Below are 14,534 nucleotides of genomic sequence, written 5' to 3' on the forward strand. Positions count from 1 at the left end.
TTAATAATACATTTGGCCCAATATATCTAAAATAATTGTTTATTAGCTATTTTACATCTTGCTAATTAAGTCCTCTAAATCTGGTGTGTATGTTACAACACCCCTCCATTTGGACTGTGACTGGTGGCTCACGCAAATTGGACAATGCAGCCTCAAGGCCTAATTCAGTCTTGGTGAAGTCAACCTGACTACCCCTCATTTAGAATTAGTGACGCCTCCTCAGCACTCTCTCCAGACCCTTATCAACACCCTCGCTATCTTGAAACCTAGAAGGTGAACTCCTTGAGGAATTCCAGACCTTTGTCTCAAGAAATCGCTCTCACAACGACTGTCGGGATGTAACGAGCGGTTATTAAATGTCCAGGTAACTAACGAACCGGGTGCAAAGGGCCCCACGGGAGGCCGAGGGGCCTGGACAGGAAAATGGTCAATCAGGGAGAGGGCGCGGGCAGGCGGCCGCGGCAATCCTGACGGCTGGGCCCGCGGCGTTCCGCGGCGGCGGGCGCCGAGGTGCGGGGCTGGGCTGGCCCGGGCTCCGGAGCCGCGGCCCCCCGTCCCCGCCCCCTCCCCCACTTCGCGGCCGCGGCTGCGGCCGCCGCCGCCGCCGCCGAGCCCCGGAAGCGGGCGGGGATTTCCTGTGCCCGCCCCGCCCGCGCCCGCGCCCGCCGGCCGCCGTCTCCGCCTGTCGCTAGCTCCGCGGCCGCCCGGCTCCGACGAAGCGAAGGGCGGAGGGGAGGGGCAGGCAGCGCCCGGGAGGGAGGCACCCGGACGCAGGCCAAGCCGACCCGGGTGAGTGGGGCCGGGCCGGAGGGAGTCATGGCTCGAGGGAGGGACGCCCGGCTTCCTGGGGCGGCGAGTGGGGTTGGTCACCCGTGGGGGCAGGGGGGAGGGTCGACGCGGCCTCCTGGTCGCTGCCTTTCCTGGGGTCGGCCCCACTGACATTCTGTGCCCGCCCCTCGCCTGTCTTCCCCGTCCCCAGCGTCGCTCTCAGGCCCCGCGGGTTCCCGCCGCTGTCACTGCGCGCAGGTTACCCTGTGGCTCCTTTTTCTTCATTTGCTCCTGCCCCAGTTCACGGGAAACCTGTTTTCTGACCTCACTTCCCCGCTCCAGCTCTGCCTCTCTCAGGTTCTCTGAAATCTGAGCCTCTCCAGGGGCACAGTGACTAGGAGGGAAGAAGCAACCTTACTCTAGAACGGGCGCCCGTCCCGCCCAAGCCCCGCCCGGGGCAGGGGCTAGGCTTCTCTGACAGCGCGACTGTCCCTGTGCCCTTGGGCTTCTCATTTCAACAGCATAGCCCTTTCTCTGTCCAACAGCACTCCTGCAGAAACCAACTTCTGCAGGTGCCATGCCCCCCTGAAGAAAAGGGGAAAATGAGAGCCCTAAAACCCTAACTCCTGTAGGCCTGGGATCATCCTGGAACCGGGAGAAACCAGGTTAGAGCTGACACCTTAACTGCCCAGGTGTTGGTTCTGAGAGAGCCAACATCTTAGCAGATACAGTCAGAGGACAACTACCTGCCGCTTCTTGTGCTGAGATTTCTGCTAGCACTTCCACAGGTTTTCTGTCAGTACTATGGACAGGCTCACATCTGGCCTGGGATAGAGGCTTCCTATCAAGGGATTCTGCTGCTAGGGAGATAAAGAAATGGGTTTGAGACAGGTGTCCAGATATTTAACTAGAGATAAAGCCCAGAGGGAGGACTTTTGAAGGGAGCTAGAGAATAAGGAAGACTACTGGTGAAGGGGGGAATCCATGCTTTACATTTTAAAAATGAAGTGAATACAGGGGCTGGAATTCAGAATAGAGAGCTAAAATGGAACTTCCCCTTTATTGCTTTATTGGGAATTTTCCTTTCTCACGAGAAATCTCTGAAAAGGAAACCTCCTAAGCTGGGAATCAGTCCAGAATGCTCCCATGAGGCCCTGAGACATCTTTGGACTTCCGAGATGAAAAGGGAATTTGTTCTCTTCCTGTGCATTGAGTTTAGGGTTTCTACCTAACTCTTTTGTCAAAGACAAATAGCCAAGAAAATAAACAACTTGACATCTGTCATTACCTATCCCGGGCTCCTGGGTTCTTGCAAATGTTATTGGATGGATGCAAGTGAGCCAAGATCATTACCAAGGTTCTGATCTATTGCTGGAAGCCTTTCACTGGCTCTGATTGCTTGCTACTGAATAAGAATCACAAATATATGAAGTTGCCAAGCAAACAGAGACTCTGCACACTTTCATCGACTGTTCCTCTGCTGTAAGGCAGGGAGACCCCTATCACAACACAGGTGAGACCTGTCCTGCTCCTAAGATGTCCAGACAAAAGAAGAGCCCTCAACCAGGTCCTGTGCACTGCAGGATTATTAAAAATTTTTTTCTTTGTCTAATCTAGATTTCTTCTCTTGTTTGCAAGAGAAGAGATCTATATAGAAATACAAAACATCTCTCTTTTTATTCATAGTTTCATTCATCAGCCTTCTTCCCTAGGCAAGAGAAAACTATGTCCATTGTTTTGAACTTTTCCCTAATGGCCATAGTCCCCATCCCTTTCTTCACTTTTGTTTATTCTGATGGAATATACTCTGGCTTCATCATACCCTTCTTTAAAATTGAATACATTTTTCTAATGAGATCTGACTGGTGCTATCCTGTATCTGTGGTTTTTTCCTGTGTCTTAAATCACAGGGCTGTTAATTCACCTCAGGTCATGTTAGCAACAGCTGCTTCCCCTTTTACTACCTAGTCCAAACCCTTTCTGTTCTTTTTTTCTTTTCCTAATTAGACATCAGTTCCCCACTGACCAGCAGTTTCTCTTATCTGTTTGCACTGCTTTAGAATCTTACACCTACTTTCCAAGTTATTGATCTTTCTACCATATTTACTACCAGTTCTCATTTTCTACGAGAGTGACAGGTTATGTCTTTTTGTCAAGGCTTGCCCTAAGTGAGGCACCATTTGGTTCAGCCTCATAAAAAATACACTTTGTGACTAGGACTTCTACCTATAGTAATCATTTCATTCTAAACTAATTGATGAGAATGGGATTTGTGGCAGAAAATCTTATGTGTGAGTACATCCATTTTTGTGGAGTGCAAGTCTGTGTGTATTCCTTCCTGCATATTTCCAGATTTCTAACTTTACTGTACTTTCAGTGATTGAAATTAATTCATAGCTTTTGGATTTCCAGGATTGTTCTTTCTTTTTTTAATGAAGTTCTTCCAGCCTTCAGGGATATTTTGCTTCTACCATGAGGTCCCCAAAATAACCATTAGTGACTTTGCTATGTAGCACCTCCTCATTTCTGGCTCAGGTTCAGCTGACTGGAACACCTCAAACTTTTAAAGTTCATCTTCCATCGAGCTCCTCTTAACTAGTTTCACCTTTTATCCATGGGCTGTTCTCCATAACTCTCTTAGGAATATCACCCCTTTCCACTTTCACAGAAACTGAATGAAACTAATAACTGATATGAATTTGTTCCAGGTCACAATTTAGGTTTACAGCAAAAATGCTTTCAGAACAGACAGCATCCCTGGGGACAGGATGGGAGTCAATGAATGTCCAGATGGATGGAGCAGAGCCCCAGGTGGAAAGGGGAATCCAGGAAGAAGGGCCATGGAGAACAGTACCAGGGGCGCTGGAGCACCTGTGCTGTGACCTTGAAGAGGAGCCACAGTCCCTTCAGGAGAAGGGTGAGAGCCCAGAAGGGGTATGTGTGGGGAGCACAGTGCAGAGAGTAGTCTCCGAATTGCTAATGAAAAAGCAGAGTCAAAAATCCTCAAATTGCGATGGACTGAACAGCAGTCAGTACCAGAACTAGGCCACAGAAATATAAGGAACTTCTAGGTCCTAGTCACAGAAATATAAGAAGCACCTGGATTCTGCAAACCATGTAACAGGGATCTCCTGTTTCTTGCATAATCACTCCCTCCACATGCTACGTGGTTAGTGGTAGTGAATATGTGAGACAAAGAAAATGACAGAAACACTGATTACTGTTGGAAAACACACCCCGTAAAATGCACTTTACAAGATGAAAATTACATTCAAATAATAGGAATTCAAACCACAGCTGGTCTAGCAGAGATAGATGATATAAAGACTCTACTAAAAACCACTCAATACCCTTACAGGACATTTTGAGGGAAGGTATCTTCTACTACATTTATACATTTGAGTCTTATCAATGGATATAGATATATATATAGATATAGATACAGATGCAGATATAGATAGGGCCCAGGCTCTAACTGGGAAAGGGTGGATGCTCCATCTCTAATGGGTCCTCTCTCCCCTCACCAGCTCAGTCAGCTCCCTGGGTTCCTGCCATTCCCCAGGAAGGGAGCACTGGAGATTGGGAGATGGCAGCTGCACTTCTTGCGGCAGGATCACAGGTAGGCTATGTTCTTCCCTTGGCCTCTCTAAGGGTCTCACCACTGCTGCCTTTCTGTAGCATTAGCATAATTCCATTGATTAGTCATTTCACATGACCACTAGTATGTTCATCTTATATGTGAACACATTTTATCCCTTTCCAAGGGGCTCATAATATCCTTTAAAAAATGAATGAGGGCATGACAAGAAGAAGGGAATTCCTAAAGGTTAGGCTGGGTTGTTCGTTTTTTTTTTTTTTTTGTATTTTTTTTTTAATGGATGGCTGTGCTACCCACAGGGCGAGTTTAAGAACAACTCATTAATGTCCTTTAAGAAATAAATCTGGAAAGGTTGGGAAAAGAGGACCTGAAGAAAGCTTGGAAGAACATAAAGTTGTAGACAGGATTGGGTGGATGATGGAGCATTTATGGAAAAGAAGATAGAAAGATATAAAGAGGGGCAGAGCCAGAGAGAGAATACAGGTTTAGATTCAGAAGGCAGAGCCATGGGAAGATAATAATAATAGTAGTTGTATCCATATTCCCAGAGTGCTTACCATGCTTGCTGTTCACTGAGTGCTTTATGTAAAATTAACTCATTTAACCCTGAGAGAAACTCAATTATCCCCATTTTACAGATGAGAAAATTGGACAGGAAGAGATTAGGGCACTTGTGTAAGGTCATACTGCTAGTAAGAAGCAGGGCTAGGAGTCATTTGGGTCCAGAGTCTGGGCTCCTAACCACCAAACTATGCTGCCTTAAAAGATAAGGATATGACATATTAGGGGGAGGAGGCAAGAAAGAATGTTTTATCTACATTCATTTGTGCTGATAGGAAAGGAAAGGTCAGGTGGAGGAAGAGCTAGTACGTAATTTCTGCAATGAAAAGAGTAAGGAAGATGAGAAGAGACTGGGCAGACACCTATTACTAAACAGAGGTACTGATGAGTTTGTGGTGCCTCCAAATTATGGTCCTAACTTGGGAAACTCCTCTAGAAACATCATCCTCGATCATTCACTGACCACTAGCTACCCCTTTCCTCATTTCCTCTTCACCAAAGCCATGTGCCCTGCCCAGGGACCTTTGGGCAGTTCTTCTAGATCCTCTTTTGCCTTCTCTCCTCTACTACTACTTCAGCAATTTATACTGAGATCACATTGTCCTTAAGGAACAGCTACTGACAGATGATGCTGCATTTTGTTTCAGGGCCTGGTAACCATCAAGGATGTGTCACTGTGCTTCTCTCAGGAGGAGTGGCGGAGCCTGGACCCTTCTCAGACAGACTTTTACGGAGAATATGTCATGCAGGAAAACTGTGGGATAGTGGTCTCTCTAAGTAAGCATGACCTTCCCCAGCCACTAAATGCTTGTACTCTGGGAGGATGGAGCTATGCTGCTGGGCAGTGTCTATTTAGTGTTCTTTTCTCGGCAGGGTATCTGTCTAGGCTTCCATGAGAGAAAGAGCACCAGGGCTAATCCAAAGAGAATGGAAGTGAGGTGTGAATCAAATAAATAAATTAAATAAATAAATAAATAAAATAAATAAATAAATAAATAAATAAATAAATAAATAAATAAATAAATAAATAAATAAATAAAATGATGCTGAATTGTAGGGAAGAGAACTTTAGGCTCTTCTTGGTTGGGAATTGGGAGGTTTTTTCAAAGCAGAGAGAAGGACATCTAAGAGACAGAACTGAGTCCTTGGAAACTCAGAAACTATGTAGGGGAAGATGGGAACATTGCGGGTGAGACAGCCATAGTAGGGCTAATTAAGTGAAGTTATGACCAGAAAGGACAGTTGCATTGGAAGTATTTGAAATTTGAACGGAAGAGAACACTCATTGGGAAGAGAGTATGATTTTCTGTAAGAAAGAGGGATTTAACAGAAATGAGATGGGGGAACAGGGAAAGGCTTGTATCTGGCCTTCTTAATCTAGAGTTCTAAAGAATAATCTAGGAAACAAGCTTTTTCAGAAATGAGAATTATAGTTGAACTAATTGACATCTCTGTTTTCCTTTCCCATGGGCAGGATTTCCAATTCCCAAACTGGATATGCTTTCTCAACTAGAAGGAGGGGAGGAACAATGGGTCCCTGACCCCCAGGACTTAGAAGAGAGGGACATCCTGAGGGTCACATATACAGGTAATGACGTAGACTAGACTTTCAGCTATGGCCTTACCTACCCCCTTTTGGAGTTTCATCATTACATATTCCTCTAGTCCTTCCTCTGCCTCAGAGAGTTATAATGTTGACAGGTTTAGGGATCTTTTTCTTCAAAAGCAAGACAGTGTAACAGAATGGTTTAGAGGGCAGGCTCTGGAGCCAGACTTTGTGGATTTGAATCCAGGACTATACCTGTGGAAACTTGGAAACATAATTAACCTCTTTTTGGGTTCTTCATCTATAAATTATTGTGAGATTGAAATATGTTACCATAGTAGATCAGTACCAGGAACATAGTAAGCACTCAATAAATGTTAGTTGTTTTGTTGTTCAACCTAACACCCATGGTGGAAATGCCTTCCACAAAGTTTCTAGTATTGCTGACAGGTGGTCACCCAGCCAGTGATGATTGCAGCGCATTCTTTAACTCTCTCCATGTATACTTAGGCAGGAAGATGGTAATTAACAATTTTTTTAAAGTGCTAAATAAATAATAGTAATAAGTAACAACAGCATAGACCATTTACTAAGTGCTTACTATATGCAGGTACAATGCTATCTGTCTTATAACGTCTATCTTATAATTATTCCCATTTTACAGAAGAAGTGAAGGCCTACAGAAGTTAAGTGGGAAAGCTGAGACTCAAAATAGGGTATCTGCCTCCTAAGCCTAGGCTTTTAACCTCTATACCTCTTGCACTGTCTTGTACACATTAAAAATCTGTTCTCTCAGCCTTTACGGGGTGAGTGAGATTTAGGCCCTAACAGGCATCATACAACCTCACCTGTGAGTTGGGTCCTGGGGTACTCTCTTGTGACTCCCCTCTTGGGGTCGGTATTTTCCCTTCTCCACAGGAGATGGAAGTGAGCATGAGGGGGATACCCCTGAACTAGAAGCAGAACCTCCCAGAATGTTATCTAGTGTGTCTGAAGATACTGTTCTCTGGAACCCAGAGCAGGATGAGAGCTGGGATTCCATCCCCAGGAGCTCCAGAGGAATGCTCCTGGGCCCACCTTTTCTTCAGGAAGATAGCTTCTCAAACCTTCTGTGTAGCACAGAAATGGATTCCCTGTTAAGACCGCACACGTGCCCCCAATGTGGGAAACAGTTTGTGTGGGGCTCCCACCTTGCCAGGCACCAGCAAACACACACTGGGGAGAGGCCCTACAGCTGCCTCAAGTGTGAGAAGAGCTTTGGGCGAAGACATCACCTGATCCGACACCAGAAAACCCACCTACATGACAAGCCTAGCAGGTGCTCTGAGTGTGGCAAGAATTTCCGATGCAACTCCCATCTGGCCAGCCACCAGAGAGTGCATGCAGAAGGCAAATCCTGCAAGGGCCAAGAGGTTGGAGAGAGCCCAGGGGCTAGGAAACGGCAGCGCGCCCCACCAGTGCCAAAGTGCCACGTGTGCACAGAGTGTGGGAAGAGCTTTGGCCGACGGCACCACCTGGTGAGACACTGGCTGACCCATACCGGGGAGAAGCCCTTCCAGTGCCCTCGCTGTGAGAAGAGTTTCGGCCGTAAACATCACCTGGACAGGCACCTGCTGACCCACCAGGGACAGAGTCCCCGGAGCAGCTGGGACAGAGGGACATCTGTCTTTTGAAATCTGTTTCTGCTGCAGCTGTGGTCACATCTGTCAGCTGGTGCTACCAGGAGTCTCTGCCAGAGCTGCCCCTCTCCTATAGCCCAGTGGCCAGAATCATGAGCCCTGGCCCCATCCTTAGAAAGATGTGGTTCCACCATTGGCCAGAGCATTTCTCACCAGTTCTGTGAGATGCCACATGAAATAGAGTTCTTTGGGCAAAAACTTTTGGGAAACAGTGCTTCCTCCATGGGCTGATATTCAGCCTTAGCCCTCTCTCCAGGGTAGAGAAGAACCAGCAATTTGTGGCTAAGGCCCATTCTGATTGGTTGGAGCCTATGCCATATCCGTTGTTAAATATTTTGAGTATCAGTTTTGTATAACTATTCTCTTCTATATATGTAGAGAAAGACCATATGAACATATTAAAGGCTCTGAAAACATATGGAGTAGAGCAAATGGTTAAACCTCTTTTAATGCAGTGTTTCCTAAATTTACTTGACTCAGTATCTTTTTCATCTCACATCCCACAGAACTGGTGACTCCATTAAACACACTGGTGAACACTGAGTTGAAGAGTAATGAGGAAGCAGGAAAGAGATAGTGATCAGGCACCCAGAGCCTCCTTTTTTTATCCAAATGAAAGCTGAGGAGCAGACCTCATTCCTGTGTGGGCCCATCACCTTTATCCTGATCATCTGAATTTACATCCACACCTCTCACCTGACCTGCTGAAAAATAGAAACAATAACTTTCTCACCCCCTTATTCTTGCCCTCTTCACCCTGCATATACATATAGCAGCTGAGAGATTACACTACGAGTGCTAAGAGATGGACCTTATACTCTTAAGTAACCCAGGCCCACACAGAAGAAAAATGCTTTATCCCCTTGAACAGACCCTTCTCCTCTTGACCGTGTCTTTATGTGTCTATGTGCATCTGTGTGCAGGGTCTTTGAAGAGAGCATGCAAAGTGCAAACTGTATAAGCTAGATTTTCTAGAGGCTGTGTTCTGGGGATGCGGGTAGTGGGGATTGTATGGGGTTTTCTGTTTTGTTTCAAGATAGTAAGCTGAGTGATTAAGGGAGCCCTAGTAGAAAGAGTTCAGTTGTGGGTGTTGACGTATAAAGCCTTCTCCAGTATCACTGAGATCAAGACAGCCATGGATATATATGTCTAGGTTTGAATCTCTGGGCCACAGATTCTTTTTGCCTGCGTCGGAGAGAGAAAGAGACATCCTCAGTGAGGTGAGCTGTTTCTTGTTGATTTCAGACAAGGTGCATATAGAAGCTTTGTGCTGAGTGGGTTTTTTGTTCTTATTTTAAGTGCTGGGAATTTATGGCAGCAGTCACAGTGCTTGCAGGTTGTCATCACTCTTGTTTGACCTTGATTGCCTCATCAAGGGGGCATAGTTATTCTTGAGGACTTCATTCTCCTAGAAACAGAACTTTAGGGGAAATGGCTGTGGCTTAGCTTTTTGGCTGATGCAGGGTAGTGAGCTTTCCAGCTGATTTTCCTCCAGTTCTGAAAAGGTGTCTACACTAAGACTCTTAACTACAGAACTTGCACAAGTATTCTAGCACCCACTAGTTAATGAGTTGGTCATTGTTTCTCTTTATTGATGATGTGTTAATACCAATCTTATAATTTATAAATTATCTTGTATGTAAGAGCAGTTTGTGGGTAGGGAGGGAGAGGCACAGAGGATGGAGGTGGGATATTTTCTCTTTAATACTTAGATACTGGTTTTCTCTTAACACACTTACTTCTCAGCTACAGTTGGTGGAACTAACCAGAGAGGCAAGAGAAAGTGAGCTGCAACAATCTAGTTTAATGACTCTTCCATTTGCTTAGGAAAAACTGGGTTAATCATAGTTCCTCAGAGTCCTGGGCTCAAATGGAGCCGAAAATAAGGTCATTTTGCTGACTGGGCTTCTTAGAGTGGATATGACTTGAGCAATCCTGCCCCCACCTCCTTTCTGCTCTAAGCAGCATTCCTTCTTGCCTGGAATGCACTTCTCTTGCTTATGTTCCTATGAATAGAGCAAAATGGCCAGCCCTTTGTAAGGCATCCTTTGTCCTAGGTCCTAAGAGATAGAAGCATTTTAGTAGAAGGATCAGTAACAGGAGATGCCCTAGGGAAATTGGACCCCATTGGTAAAACTGGACTTTATCATTTCTTTTACCTTCCCACTATGCCTCATTCACTAACACAAATCAGCTCTATGGGAGCAATGATTCAAAACCTTTTTTGGATCACAGACCCTTTTGAGAATCTGATGAAAACCAAAAACTCACTTTTGAGAAAAAAGATGTTAGTAATCCTTCTATTTTGCTTACACATTTAGCAGGTTCAGAGCCCATCCATGGAATCACTAAACTGAGGTCAAAGAAAGGGAGTTACCCTGACCCAGTATGGTCATTATATGTTTGTGACAAGAATTATAAGGCAAGGATCACTAAACATTTTAAGGACTAAGATACCAGAGTCAGTAGGATATAGGATATAAAGAGAAAGTCTGGTCTTTAATGACTTGAAATGTATTACTTAACATTCTACTCTATGTCTATATCTATATCTATATCTGTATCTATATAGATATATGACATGCTGACAAATCGGCTCCTCACAAACCTTGTTTTAAAGACCCATAGGAGGTGACTTTCCATGCCATCAGATCTCACCTCTTAATAACCAAATGTTAACCTCCAGTCTTTGATTTCTTTTAGTAATTGTAAGGAGAGAAAGTGAAGCCCCCAAAGTCTAGATACAGTCATTGTACCCAACTGAAAGGCATTTTGGAATCCTAGGGCCTTCTACAGAAGGGGCATCTTTTAGGTCATTTCTGGTAAACCAGGGTCTTCTCTACCTCCATCCAGAACCAGTTCCCTTGGACGAAAAATAAAATAAAGCAACAGCCATCAGCTGGGTGAAGAGATTTGAGTGATTTTTTTTCCCACAGGGAAACTCCCATCTTCCTCCCAACTCTCTCTGCCACATATCTACCCTATCCTATTCCATTTAAATAAAAAATGTCTCTGTGTTCTCTCTGGGAAAAATGTAAAGTAGGAAAGACCATCTTCAGGAACCTGTCAGCTTTTTCCATCTGTGGTGCCTCTACCTTGTTCAGAGCTCAAGTATCCTTGCTTTTTTAAACCATCAGAGTATCTCTGCAAAGAATTCCTTACAATGGACAATGTAACCCAAAGGGTTAGCTTTCCCAGAGCGACTTACATTTTAAGCTGTAGCTCTGAGAGTGGAAGTGGAAAGAAAAGCTTTTCCCGTGTTAAAGTGATGTTATGTCTTCAGGGTTCAATCTGGGACAAAATCCTTTCCCTTTCCAGAACTTCTACAATCAAACCACTATTTCCTATTTCCATAAAGGGTAAAGTGAGCCCTGACTCAGAACCAGAGGTGCCAGAAGATAGGTTCTTTCCATCTGTCTACAGGTGGGTGTACTGGGTGGGGATGAGTGGGGATGAGCAACAACAAAAAAGTGAAATCTATTCCCTTAGATCCCCTGAGCTGGCAAAGTTTACTTCTATTCCTTGGAGTGCTATACTAGGCCATGGGTATCAAAATGCAGTCTTTGGACCAGCAGCATCAACATCACCTAGGAACTTGTCTTAAAAATGCAAATTCTTACCCCAGACCAAATTAATCAGAACCTCTGAGGATGGAACCCAACATTCCGTCTTTTAACATGCCTTCCAGGATATTTGATGTAGGCTAATGTTTGAGAACCACTGGCTAAGAGATTCAAATTCCATTTCAATCAGCGGTCTCTCGCCCTGTTCAAATAGGGAGAGATGGAATCTTCACACTTCTGTTATCAAAGATTTATTTTCTGCAAACTCCCTAGGCTAGTTGCTCCTCAGTTCTGTTCCTCTTGAGTCCCAAGGTTCTTCCTCACCCTCAAGTCAGTGAAGGAACTGAGTTAGTCACAAATTTCTGAAACTGGTGGGGTAACTACCAAGCTATTGTAACTGGTTGGGGCTGGAGCTTCTAAAATGGGCACTGAGGATTTATGGGTTCAGAAATCTGAAGAGATAAAAAGGAACAGATACCTCAAAGAGGGTAAATGCAATGTAAAACTGAGAAACGGACATGCAAAGAAATGGTCCTCCTTTGCTAGTCCTTTTTCAGGCTTAATAAGTTGCCCTGGAGGCAGGTGGGGTGGGCATTCAGGTAGAGAGAAAGGCCAGCTGTCCCAAGCTGTTAAGGACCCAAGTTTTCTTACCTCACAATTGCACTGGAGACCAATGAGATGCCATGCAAGGGATTTCTAACCATGCTTTGGCCTACCATGTAGACAAGGGCAGCAGGAGGATCAGAGAGCCCCGAGGACATAAGAGGAAACCAGGCACATTTAGTAAGATATGACACAAGCAAGATTTGAACCCAGACTCTGTTTAGTAGGTAGAGGTTGTAACCAATTAAGCCATTGTGCCTATGTCAAAAATGCATTCTACTGCTTTGAAGATTCTGTCCAATTTAGGCTACAGGAAGGGATCTGTCTTGCAGGCCTCTGTTACCTCCTCCACCTCCTCTCCTAGGCATACCCATGAGGACTGATGAACTGACAGTTGCCAACCTGCCACCTCTGTGGGGCTCTGGGTCAAAAGGTTAGAGTCCAAAACTCTAGGGAAGGGGATCAGCCCCTGTCCCCTAAGGCAGAAAAGCTTGGCTACTGCTTTCTTCAACCCCAGGCCTCCAGCTCTCTCCCTCTCTCCTTTCCTGTCACTGCCTCCATTTGCCTAATAAGCAGAGCTCTTCCTCCACTCTTTGCTCCTACTTCTCTTTTTCAGTTGGTTTTGTTTTGTTTTGCCTGCAGAATGCCACACCTTCCCAAGGGTATTTGTTCTACCCAATCTCTATCCTTCTTCCTTCGTAGTTTCTCTCTTCAAGCCTCTAGCCAGTTGCATTCCATCATGAGCCCACTGCCTACTTTAGCCACTAAGCAAGGTCCATTCCTCATACTTCCCACTTTCTTCCCTCAGATTCTTGGCTTGGCTGTACTAGCTCAGCTGCTGTCTCCCCACTCTACCTCTCTCTCTCATACATACCTCCCCATATCCGAACTTGGCCAGGGTTGCCTGTACTGCCAAATCCAGGCCCTTTACTCCATTCCCTACAGGCGCTTCTTCCCTTGATGTAGCTTCCAAAATGGCTTTCTACTTTTTGCGATTTTGATTTACTCATTCCCTTCCTAGCTCTTCCTGAGAATCAGTTTTAATTTGACGAGCCATTTTTTGTGTCCCTCCTATGTGCTGGGCATGAGAGATCAAGTACGACCGCGGTCCCCATACTCAGTATGTTCCTCAGCCGACCCCGCCACTGCCACCACTTTCCTGCCACACCTCATGACACTGTGCGCCAAGGCACCCTCTTATGGAGGCTTTGGGTATGTGTACCCACTTGCCATCCAGCCCAACTGCCCCTGTGCCTGCCAGATTTCTAGCTATTGTCTGAGTTGCTTCTCTCTAATGGACTGTGACCTGCCCACAGGTTACCCAATGAGGACTTACATCTGTATCCGTAAGGATCTATAATATGCTCTTATGGTCCCTGTCAGTTGAATAAAGGATGTATTGGCTGTGTCACTGATTTCCTCTGTCCTCTCTTCTCTCCATTCTCAGCTCTTCTCTTCTGATAAAGGGGCTGCAACAGAGTGGGGAACACCGGACAGCTCCAGGGCAGTCATGCAGCAATGCAGGAGTCCCCTTGCCGCCCCTCCCAAAACATAGACCTTAAGACACCACAAGTTAGGACTTCCCACGTCCTCCTGGAATCTTCGCTCCCAGAAGTCACTCCCTAGTCAGCTGGGGATGTAAATCATTCTGGAGACTAGAAGATGCAGAATGCTGAGCAGGCCCAGCCAAGGGTGAGGTGAGTGAGGGCCTAGGGTACAAATTTAAGGAGACCTTACATCTCAGCATTGTTTAAGTGCCAACCCACCCTTGCAAGACCTTTAGGGTGCTATGCCTGAGGTGGTGGTGGTGGTGACTGAATTGACTCCCTAAGGCAAACTGGCAGTAATTGGAAGTATGGGGGGTAGCCACAGAAGACCTGCATAAATGGGGTTAGACAGGAACTGGGTCCAACAGACACATTCAACTTTGAAGATGAAGAGGATCGCCATCTGGTAGAGGGTATCAAGAGGATAGGGTAAGAAATAGTGTGGAAGAAAACATGGAAAGCTGGTATGGGGGAACCACCAGCCTGTGACCCACTGACTTGGCCTCTTGCCCATAGAGGTTTGCTGGGATGGGGAGGGGGAACTTCTTTACAGGCACTGGGTGCAGCCCAAAGACTTTGCTCTCCTCCCGGGGAGCTGCGTTAAAGACCTTCCATCCTACTGCTTAGGGGGTGATCTTAAAGCCTCTGCAGCTTTCTGAATGCCAGCCA

General features: G+C 45.7%; 1 protein-coding gene across 3 annotated transcripts; it reads left to right on the plus strand.

The window, feature by feature from the left end:
- On the plus strand, window positions 1-11,064 carry ZNF641 (zinc finger protein 641). 3 transcript variants are annotated; one of them, XM_045523508.2, is made up of 6 exons: window positions 1-364; window positions 3,477-3,685; window positions 4,296-4,387; window positions 5,575-5,704; window positions 6,402-6,515; window positions 7,392-11,064. In XM_045523508.2, exons 1-6 carry the CDS (start codon window positions 357-359, stop codon window positions 8,144-8,146), a joined length of 1,308 nt encoding a protein of 435 aa, XP_045379464.1. In that variant the 5' UTR covers window positions 1-356; the 3' UTR covers window positions 8,147-11,064. The 3 variants fall into 3 exon arrangements, with proteins under 3 accessions (XP_045379464.1, XP_074231062.1, XP_010962513.1); XM_074374961.1 differs by lacking the exon at window positions 1-364 and adding an exon at window positions 633-789; XM_010964211.3 differs by lacking the exon at window positions 1-364 and adding an exon at window positions 1,289-1,433.
- Window positions 11,065-14,534: the final 3,470 nt, after the last annotated feature.

The sequence above is a fragment of the Camelus bactrianus genome, chromosome 12 (genome assembly GCF_048773025.1).
Source record: "Camelus bactrianus isolate YW-2024 breed Bactrian camel chromosome 12, ASM4877302v1, whole genome shotgun sequence".
Lineage (NCBI taxonomy): Eukaryota > Metazoa > Chordata > Mammalia > Artiodactyla > Camelidae > Camelus > Camelus bactrianus.

Bases quoted from the DNA above. Each gene is read 5' to 3' on its own strand.
- ZNF641 (XM_045523508.2), top strand. The intron at 4,388-5,574 runs GTAGGCTATGTT...ATTTTGTTTCAG, and splicing joins TTCTTGCGGCAGGATCACAG to GGCCTGGTAACCATCAAGGA. The intron at 6,516-7,391 runs GTAATGACGTAG...CCTTCTCCACAG, and splicing joins CCTGAGGGTCACATATACAG to GAGATGGAAGTGAGCATGAG.